Below are 11,248 nucleotides of genomic sequence, written 5' to 3'. Positions count from 1 at the left end.
TCTTCCTTAAGTGAGATCAGATATTTGAAAGCGAAAATGTTCAGGTTTTACAATAACAGAACTGGGCTGACTCCTGCACTGTGTATAAATAAGGACATACGTTTCCATTAAATAATCTTTCATTAAGTGAAAAAAGTAAAGTCTGTTGAAAAATATGTTGCCATTCAAGGAAAAATGGTGGAGGTAGACAAGCTCTGTGTATTCCATTACATACAGATAAAAATGTTGTCAGCAATTTACTATATTACACTGATTATGAATAAGTGTTATGAAGTTTGCTTTGGCCATTAATAAACTTTATCGTTCTTAGCTCCTCAATGTTGATGCCATACTGTCATCGTTCCGCACTGGGCTTAACGAATTGATGTCGTGTTGACGCTTCATCTAGCGTGAATCCTTCACCATTTAACGGCGACGTGAAGTGTTAGTCCGTTCAATTCCGTTGACATCCACTGTGAATCGGCCTGAAATTTCCATTTCGAGTCGACGGAATGCGAGTATGATCCATAGAGTAAATATTTACTCTATGGTGTGAAGAGATGACTATCTTTTGCGCTGGCTCAAGACCACAAGCATCTTTGGTTGTGTCACAACTTGTTTGTACTTTCCTTTGCAGTTTATGTTTTAAATATTAGAAACAAGTGTGTACAAGCAAAAGTTAACACTTCTGTGATTTACTGATGTGTTGCATGATACTCTTCTGAACGTAGTTAATATTTGATCGGACGCCGGAAAAAAATCGAAATGAGTGAGGTACCAACACAAGAATTTAAGTTAGACCCAGACTGCGAACTGAGATTCGAGGTCGAAAGCAAGAACGAGAAAGTGAACTTGGAGGTAGGTTTTGTGTTTTGTATGGTTTATTATTCCGTTATAGACTGTACTAAGTTTATAATTTTTTTTACTGTCACTTTTCATCTTGAATCAGTTTCTATATTTACTTCAATTGATGCTTTCATAGTGCAGCAGAAACCTAATAGTACAGTCATAGGCTTGAACACTTACGTTTTACCTGCAGCAACATTAACATTATTTCATTGTGTATTTACAAATGGTCACCGGAAGTACTTGTAGTTCCTCTATATTATGTGCTGCAGGAGTCTTGGATTAAATTCCCTTTAACACTTTGTGACTACGAATAAAGTAGCAGATACAATGAACTGCAGGTTTCCCAATAGGTTTCAGTTGGAGAACTTAATATGAATCAGTTAGCCACAACGTTTAAATAAAGTTTTTTTGCTTCTCAAAATTGAAATCGGCTACAAGAAATCTGGACCTATACATACATTGCACAACAACATTCAGTGTAACAGAGTTGCTGGTTGTGTAATTTGGTTAATTTGGGAATGCAGGAAGTGTGAAGGGTTAAAATTGTTGAGATATAGTAATATTTGAGTCCAGTGAGCATGTTAGTAGAACAAACTTGAGCCTTGGCTGAACGTTACAGATGATTCCTTATTTAGTGACTTTAACTCAAAGGTAACAAGGTATGATGGGTCAGAAGGATTTGGAGAAAGTGACGGCTTATACAATATTGATGGGACACACATTTTGCATCATTTTAAACGTTTGGTGCCATTCGTTAGCTTTACTCATGACCTAACCAAATTTGTTGCCAGCGTGTGTTTACATTAAGCAGATAATGCTGCTGTACACACAATCACTGGAAATTTTCGGTATCTAGAACTAGCTCTATTCCAGGTGTGACATTTCTTTCTAGGGCTTAAGCTGACTTTCACTATTATAAAATGGTGAAGTCATATGAGAATCATTACCACCTCAGAACACTCAAACTGGTTCAGTCACGAAACTTTCTTAGAGAAAGCTGATCAATGCCACTGAGGAACTGATAGTTTAGAGAATATGTATATTCCTCCAATGATGGTATAAAAACATTTGGCAATATTTTCCGTAATGTTTCAAAATTGTGAAACAAAGTTCGGTGGTGAATTTGGAAAAATTTTCTGTCATTTCACGTATAAGCTGGCATGGGCCCAAAATTAAAGTAGATAGCTTCTAAAACTTAAAAAATATTATTTCTTTGTGTATCAAGCTAAAAAACAGTAAAAAACATACAGTTGAAATATAGTCCTCCCCAAAGAAATGTAAATTTTGGCGCCCAAAACTGTTTCATCAGATTTGTAGCTGCATATATTTCGAAAGAGAAGGGCAGACACTGTTATACAAAAAGCACAAGAAGACAGCGTGGGGTTATATTAGGAATCCTTGGCTGAATCAGTCCTTAAAATAATGATTTTTGGCTGGTTAAAAATGATCTCTCCCAGTTACACAATGAATGAGCTATCGTTTTTGGAGTAGTACAGTAGCCACTAGATGTTTGAAAAACCTGATCAATAATATATTCCTATTCAGTAAAAAAAGTTGTTTAAGTATACAAAAGCAGGCACTTGTAAGTTAAGAGCGCTTATCGTAAAAGTCAGCAAAGTTTGGTAAGGTGCCTGAGTGGTGTAAGCTATGAGAGGCTGTAAAAATGAAACTAAAGTAGATATTGTGCTGGAACTTTGTACATACCCAACCAAAACATTGTAGAATCTTCCCATAAAAATTCATTATATTCGGAAATGGTTGAGCTGGAAACCGTGGTCCTCTTTACTATGGATAGATGGATTGCTCATTTTGGAGTGCCTGTCTGACCAAGACAGGTTGCTCAAGTCAGGTATATTCAAATCACTTTGTTTTGTTAAGCATGAAGCTTATTCAACCACAGATTTCTGCTTATCAGAAAAGGCTTAATTGAATGTTTACAATGCCATTCAACTCTGTGTCCAGTGCCACAAATTATCCATTCTACTCTTGGGTCTACATGCTACTATCAAGGAAAAGCTTAATGCTACAGGGGCAGAACTGGTCAGTGGCTGACCAATTCAGTCAGCTGGTGAATTACACTCATTTAAGCCTAATGCTTCATTCAACAGTTACGTTCACACATTTGCCAGTTTCAGTCTATCCCCCTCAAGATAATATCATACTAGTGACCTTTTCATATTTGTTGTACTTTGCATGTGTGAATAGATCTGCCAGACGAGACACAGGGTACAAGCCTTTGCATCCACTGTCTGCTCTACAACATACATTTCTTGGTCACAAAGACATTTAAAGTTGGTCGCACAAGGAGAGGTCCCTAGTGTTGCAATCGACTTTTTGCAACCATCTATATGGTGGTGTAGGTTAAGAGCTCAGGTATCTCACTGTGAAGTCATTCACTCCGGTGGGCTCTTGTGTATGAATAAAAGCCAAAAAACAATTCAGCCTTTTCCTGTATAGAGTAAATTAACACCAGCCTTTCGACTGCTGCCATAGCATAATGGGCAGTGTGCCAACTGGAAAACTGAAAGTGCTAGGTACGAATCCTGTCATATTCTTATAACTTTTATTTTATTTTTCTTCAGTTATCTGCTTCATATGTAATGATTTAAATTTTCCAATCTGTTGCCAAGTCATTTTAACCATTGTATAAATTTCTTATTTGTTCTCATATTGTCTTCCTGTCATTCTTTTTTCATTTGGAATCTTTGTCCATGTGGTTTTAATTCTTTTTATTTATGTATTGTGATATTTAATGATTTAAAAATACTGATAAAGCAACTAAAAAAGAATAGTTATCAGTATTCATATTGATTGTGCAACAGTGACAAAAATTTATTTTTCATTGAGAGACGTACAGTTTTTGTATGGTAATCATCACACAGTCATTTGAAAAACAGATTGTTCTCGTACAATGGACAAACTATAAAAACTCTCTTTCTACATTCACATAGGTTCTTCATCAAATTCCTCTATTCTTTCATCATGACATTTGCCGGTTGGTGAATTTGCGTTGCTGAACATTTTAAATGCTGCACACTCGGAAAACAAATGCAAAAGGGAAATGTAAAAAAGAAGCAAAAAAGAACTGATATGTGATTGGTAACTGCAAATCCATCAATGATTTTGAGCCCAATGGAGGAAAGAGAACAAACGAGGAACTTAATACAATGATAGAAATGACTTAGCAAAGGGTTAGAAAATTTGAAGCAAATAACTGAATGAAAATAGAATTTAAAAATAAAAGATAACCGCAATCTTCTGTTTTCCAGTTTGTTACATTGCCCATTACACTATGGCAGTAGTCGGAAGTGTGGTATTAATTTAATGCTCTATAGAAACAGGCTGTTTTTTTCCCTCAGAAACAAGGGCCCACCTGGGTGTATGGCTTCTGGATGTGATACTTGGATCCTTAACCTACACCACCAAAAAGTTGATTTGCACCACTGGGGACCTCTCCTTACCATTGGTCTCCCCAACTATGATTTCTATTGATCGCCTTAGACTGCCATTTTGCACATCAAATACTGACACAGAGGATACTGGAAATGATGCAAAGGATGGTGCTCATCTCAGCTGATAATCTGATGATGGGTGAGGAAGACTTAATTACCAATACCTGAATTACTTATCACACGATCTAGCTGTCACTTCTGTTTCAGTAGAAGGTAGTGTTTGGACATGGGCCTGGGGCAAGGGGGGGGGGGGGGGAGAGATTGCTGCTCTTAATGATGAAGAATGGCAAAACCACTACTTTACTATGGGCTGCTGTTGAATTTATACCTCAGGATGCTCTTTGTTCTTACAGGACATTAAGTTATTAATTGGCTGTGTTTGTTTGTTAGCTTAACAGTGTTCATGGTCTCTTCAGTATACTTTTAAACTCTTATGTCAAAGTATTTCAATTAAAACACAAGAAATTTATGTTCACAGCTGAAAAATGGTGTTGCCGAAATTTTTGGTACTGAACTTGTAAAGGGAAAGGCGTATACTTTCACCACTGGAGCAAAAGTGGCTGTCTTTACTTGGAAAGGCTGTGTTGTGGAGCTGAGAGGCAAAGTTGATGTGAGCTACATTGCAAAGGAAACTCCTGTTGTAAGTTATTTGTAAAAAATAAATAGTGTATGTTTGATAATAAATGTCATCTAGTTGGCTTTTATATATAATCTGTTCACATGAAATAACCCTGTAATAATCCAAAGCCAGCTTTGTAGTATATGTCTGCAGTAAATTTTGCCAGAAGCAAATTTATGTCCTTTGCAAGAGCTGGGGTGTGTTCATGGTATTGGAGGAAGCGGCCTCAAACTCTTTTCTCTGTAGCCTAATCTTACATTCAAGTAATCGATAGTTTACATGTTCACCTTATTTTTGTGCAAAAGTCAAATTCTTACGTTCCATTAAGGGCGCGTGCCAGAAATTTTTCGGAGGAAACTGTGTGAAGAATCAAGGTATTGCAGGCAGAATTGGTGCAGTTATTGTTTATGGGATTAAAAAAAAAAAGAAAATAGAAGGCAAGTTAATTTCAAAATATTTTGATAACTACACATTATGGATGCAATAAAATGTCTAATGTAAGAACTACATAGACTGTGCTACTTCCGGATCATGTAATACTAACAAAGCCATGGTCATGTTGTTATTGGGTGCCAACATGTGGAAAGTAGTACTGTTTGCATTTTAAACACATTACATTTTGTAAATATTTCTTAGTCTAATTATTACATTATGAAAATGATAGATTGCTACTCACTGCATATTAGAGATGTTGAGTCGCAGACAGGCACAACAAAAAGACTACTAAACATGTAAGCTTTCAGCCAGTGTCTCTGGCTGCTGAGCCCAGTCTGGCTATATGGTGAGTTGCGATCTGTCCTTTTCATAATACTGTCATTGTTCTATCCTATATTTTTCCATTGTTTCTTTCTGTCTAATTATTCTGTTTTTTCTCTCTGTTTAGATAATGTATCTAAATGCCCATGCGTGCCTAGAAAAACTGAGAGAAAAAGCAGCAGAAGAAAATACCCGAGGACCCATCACTATGATAGTTGGACCTACTGATGTTGGAAAGTCAACACTTTGTCGTTTGCTTCTTAATTATGCTGTTCGAATGGGCAGAAGGCCTGTATTTGTGGACCTTGACATTGGCCAGGGACAGATATCTGTGCCTGGAAGTATAGGTAAAATCTGTTTGAAATGTTACTACACTTACCTCTTTACAGTTCTGGGACCTAGTTGGCAACTATAGTTTCCTTGAATTTATGTAAGGGCCAGAAATTTTTCTTGGTTGTGTCATGATGTATTAAATGCAAGCTCATTGTTTTGCTTACAACTACAGTTTACCATGCAAGGAAACTACTTAAGCTAGACAATAAATATATACTGGGAGTAAATGGTTGGCTTTCAAGAAGAGATAAGAGGTTCGGCATACCAGAGAAAGCACTGTGGGTTTTGTAGCAAATAAGTTAAAAACATTTGGAGCATTATTCTGTGATTATTGTGAAGGTAGAAGTGAATGCAAGTGGGTTGTAAGTACAAAGCTTTATGTGAAGCCCAGTCCATATGTAAACTGTGTAACTTGATTGGAGTTGTTTACAAAATGTATTCTAGAAAATTAAATCAGAAATCATGCTAAGAAAGCCAGAAGCTATCTTCCAAATGTATGTTTGACATAGGCAGAATGCTAAAAGTATGTTATTTGTTGTGTCTAGGAATCCTGCGTACCCGGTTTGCTAGATAATCAATCAGACAACTCGTATTAATGACTTTTATTATAACTAGAAAATTACAAATGCTTAACTTTGATGTTACACAGATGTGTCACAAGCAAAGGGCAACATATAAAATAATCAGTCTTTGCAGTGACTGCGTATCTCTGAATGAGCTATGTGGAGATTCTAATGAAGAGGCTACGATGTGTCAGCTAACGAAGTGCCTAGCATTGAAGCTGCTATCGAAGTGGGCAGTCACTGGTCGGGGTGCGGCACTTATGTCCTCTTCACCTGCTGTCTGGAGAGAGGCAGGTTAGCGTGGGACTGGCTGACCTCTTCTCACAGCTTTCTCTTCTCTGTCGTTCTCGACTAGCGTGCTGGTGCTGACTTTATGCTGTTACATTCCTCCCCCCTCCCAAAGCGATGGACTGTTGTTGTATATGGAGCATGGCAATGAGGGGAGGGGGGGGGGGAGGCAGGAGCATGGATGCTCTGATGGACCGGAAGCTGTAGCTGCATGGGACGTCAGACCTCAGGTCATGCCTGCTGCGGTGTGGGCAGGTCCAGCTTTATCAGTAGGACTGGAGGAGGCACAGGCTCCGTCTCCACGGGGTCGTCCCGCAGTGTCGTGATGACACCATCTGACGGCTGCTGTGGCAGCGCTGTTCTCGGGTTCGTGAATCTGGAGGAAGAGATGCAGATGGATCACTGTGCAGGTGACAGTGGCAAATTTGATTGTGGTGTTGGCACTGCAGTCCATCTGGGCCTCAAATGAGAAACATGAATGCGCCAAGTTGACGAAGGATCTTGCCTCACACCCACCCTCTGCTACCACTAGAAACCCTGAAAAACATAATATCATGCAGCATGAAGCAATACTTGTGGCCTTCCATCGGCACTGGATGCTGAGGAGAGTGAAGCTGGTGGAGCAGTGTCCGATGGTGGCAGCCATGAAGCAATACCGCTTGCGATGGTCCATCTCATGAATGCAAACAATAGAAGGCAAGAAAAAGTTGCAATGCTTGATGCCTGGTGTGTACAGTGTGAAGTTTGACCATCTGTTGCTTGAAGATTCTGACAAAATGTTCCGCTTTGCCGTTTGACTGTGGATGGAACGATGCACTAGTTAGATGCTGTATGCCATTGCGTTCACTGAATGTTTCAAATTCATTTGGTGTGAACCGTGGGCCGTTGTCCGACACTATGACTTCAGGAAACCTTAGAGGCAAAAAATTGATGACAGTGCCTGAACTATGCTACATAATGATGTCGTGTTCATTGGCACAGCAAAAGGAAGTTTGCTATAGGAATCTACCACAATCAACCAATGAATGCTCCAAAAAGGTCCCACAAAGTCTATGTGCACATGTTCCTATGGTGATTGCGACTTAGACAGAGTAGAGAATTTTTGTGGCAGAGCCACCCGTTTTTCCACATATGCATGACACTGTGACATCTGTTCTATTTGGGTGCCTGTATCCTGCCAAGTACAGTGGCAATGCGCTAACTGTTTCATACAAACAATCCACCAGTGTCCTTGGTGAAGTATATGTAACACTTCTTTTTGCAAAGCTTTGGGTATCAACACACATGGCTGTCCTCTGTCATTTTGAACAGGGGTCACATCTTTTTGTACAGCGAGGCTGTGTGGACATGCAAAGTCTCAGCACTCTATGCAAAGTCTCAGCACTCTACTGAGTTTGTTATGCTGTGCAATGAGTGAGGCCAATATGTGCAAATGTATTTTAGCAGAATGTTCAAATCTGAATCAGCTTCTGTGACCTGTACAATCTTTCTGTAGTTCAGAAGAAAGTATTGAAGCAATTCAGATTACTGAGCATCGATGTGACAACAAGATGCAGCAGAAGCATCAAAGTCTGTATCAAGGCCAATTGGAAGATGTGAAAGTGTGTCTGCATTACCTTGTTGAGCTGTTGGATGATGCTCAATCCCATACTGGTATTGAGACAACAACAAAGCCCATCTTTGCAATTTTTAGGCAGTTCGTACAGGAACTGGCTTCATCAGATGAAACAAGGACTACAATGGCTGTTGATTCGTTACTAAGTAGAACTTTCTGCTATACAAACAGTGGTGGAATTTTGTGACACCTTACTCGATAGCCATTGTCTCTCTAAGTTTTTGAAAAGCTTCTTGGCACTAATCTGTCCAAACAAAGGGGATGTTCCTGCAATGCAAGTGATGCATAATACTGACTGCAATTCTGTGACATTGCAAGGAACTGGCAGGTCACATGTGGCTAACAAATGTGACTGAAGAGGAGGTACACTTTGACTGTTTGACATGACCAAGATACTGCAACCCAGGTTTTAAAAAATCACACTTGTCCAGTATACACTTTAGTCCTGCATCAGATAAAACACGAAACAAAGCACGTAAATTTGCAATGTGTTCTTCAGGTGTATGACCTCCTACGACAATATCATCCAAATAATTTGAACAGTTTGGTACTTTAGCAGTCAGCTGTTCCAAATACCTTTGGAAAATGGCAGGCGCGGAAGAATTGCCAAAAGGCAAACACAAATATTTAAACAACCTCAAATGAGTGTTCACAACACAATTGGTTTGAGATTTGCCATCTAGTGGTATTTGAAGATATGCGTCATGCAAATCAATTTTCGAAAAGTAGCGACCAGCACCTAATCTTTCCATGAGATCCTCTGGGTGTGTCAAAATGGATAAGTATCAATCACAGTTTGTGGGTTGACTGTAGACTTAAAGTCAACACAGAGGCGAATGCGGCCTGAAGGTTAGGGGAATAAAACCAGTGGACTTGCCCATTGACTAACTTGTATGGGTACAATAACTCCACTATCTTGCAATTCTGTAAATTCAGCAGCCATATTGTCTCATAATGCTATGGGATCAGTTCTGGCCCGGCAAAATTTTGACTGAACATTCTCTTTCATAGTAATATGTGCAGAAAAATTTTAGCGTTGCCTAAACCGTCAGAAGAGAGTTCAGGGAATTCTTTCAGCAAGCGAGCTACGTATGCCATTGGCATTGAAAGCAGTCACTGATAACACGTTGTCCTGAATGTGAAAGCCAAAGAAATCAAATGAATCACGGCCCAATATGTTCTCACAATTGCTTGATTGTCCATTACAAGCCATGAGGTGTGTGCTAGTTTTAGATGGGTGGGGATCCTAACAGTTTGTGTGTTACGATTCAGCAATGTAACAGAGGCACCCGTGTCCAGCTGAAATTTCACACGTTTTCCATTAAGATGCAAATGAACAAAACATATGTTGGACTGGCACAGCACTGAAGAAACTGTTTGCTTGCTAGTTTTGCTAATGCCTGCTGCAGGCTTTGAATACACTGCATGTATTATATGGGCCTTGTGACTAGATTTTTGTGAGTGGGCAGAATTCTTATGTTTGTTCCGTTGCAAACATACAGATTGTACGTAACTTTTCTTGCCACAAGCGTAACACTGTGCTTGTCTGGGCAGGCAATCTCGACATTTGTGCCATGAATAGCACCAAGGGCATGACTTAATTCTGTTCACTGATGGAGCCACCTTTTTAGAGAACTGTTAACGTGGCAAGGCGCCTGCATGCTGTCGCTGCCTGCTGGTCGTGAGCAAGGGACGACTCAATGCGACAAATGGTGGTGGCTCAAATTTATCGGCAACTACGGCACCTGAATCATACTGATCTAGAATTTGCGCTACATGATGATATGATGGATCTGGCTGTTTCAGAATCCATTCTCTAAGTGTGACATCAGTTACATTGTACACGATCGCATCACACAACATAACATCTGTATATAAAGTACCACAAGCTCATTTGAATTTGCATTTCCTCTTCATACCCTGCAAATGTGTTATCCACTTGCGATAAGTTTGTTCTGACCTTTTCTTGCAATGAAAGAATTGGTACCTAGCTGCCACCACATTCATTTGTTGGTCATAGTAGTTAGTTAGAGAACGTTCAACCCGATCATAGGAAACTTCACTCAGAGTGGCTCTAGGGAACAGTTTCTGAATGAGGCAAAAGACTGCACTTCCTACCGTTGACAAAAAGTAATGTAGTTTCACAGTACCTGATACTTCGTGAGAAATGATGTGGGCTTCATACTGTTGCAACCACTCGAGCCATTCCTCTTCATTTTCATTAAACTGGGAGCTACAGTTGCAGCATTTTGGTTGGTAGGGTACACTGTGTTGGTCGCTTGGTTGGCCAGTAACTGATGTACCACTTTTAGAAGGTGCAGTCTGCTGCGTCTGAAACTGAAACATCTGTTGTATCTATCGCTTGCAGCTGGAGCACCTGAGAAGGGGATGGGAGATGTGGGTTGCTCATTTTGGAACAGGCAAATGCAATAAACATACAATGCAAGAAATAAAAATAAGCACACAAGCAAAGAAAATTTCTGCAATGCCCACCTGAAAACACTGAATAGGAAAAAAACACTATAAGAGACACTGTTAAAACATATAAACACACCCCAGCAAATAAAAGACAAGGTAGAATTAAGACACCAGCAAAACACACATGCCCACGACAAAACAACATAGACACAATTGGTTGCAGCAGGCAGCTCAGGGTTCAAACTTAGTGGGTTGTCGCTATGTTATTCAGACATCTTCCTCGCCATGTTATTCATTCACCTCGTTGCCATGTTGTTGTGTCTAGGAATCCTTCATACTCAGTTCGCTAGACAAACAATCAAACAACTTACATTAA

The 11,248-nt window shown here is 39.5% G+C and overlaps 1 protein-coding gene across 1 annotated transcript in view; it reads left to right on the top strand.

Annotated features, from left to right (window-relative positions):
- Positions 1-582: 582 nt before the first annotated feature.
- The window catches only part of LOC126184492 (protein CLP1 homolog), a 67,287-nt gene continuing 56,621 nt past the window's right edge, over positions 583-11,248 (top strand). Inside the window, exons 1-3 of the mRNA XM_049926888.1 lie at positions 583-837; positions 4,759-4,920; positions 5,783-6,002. Coding sequence (XP_049782845.1) covers positions 745-837; positions 4,759-4,920; positions 5,783-6,002 — 475 coding nt within the window. The 5' untranslated portion in view covers positions 583-744. The remainder of the gene's footprint in view (positions 838-4,758; positions 4,921-5,782; positions 6,003-11,248) is intronic.

This window comes from Schistocerca cancellata, chromosome 1, assembly GCF_023864275.1.
Source record: "Schistocerca cancellata isolate TAMUIC-IGC-003103 chromosome 1, iqSchCanc2.1, whole genome shotgun sequence".
In the NCBI taxonomy this organism is placed as follows: Eukaryota; Metazoa; Arthropoda; class Insecta; order Orthoptera; family Acrididae; genus Schistocerca; species Schistocerca cancellata.
The sequence above is the reverse complement of the archived record's forward strand: the minus strand, read 5'-3'. Positions and strand labels throughout refer to the sequence as shown.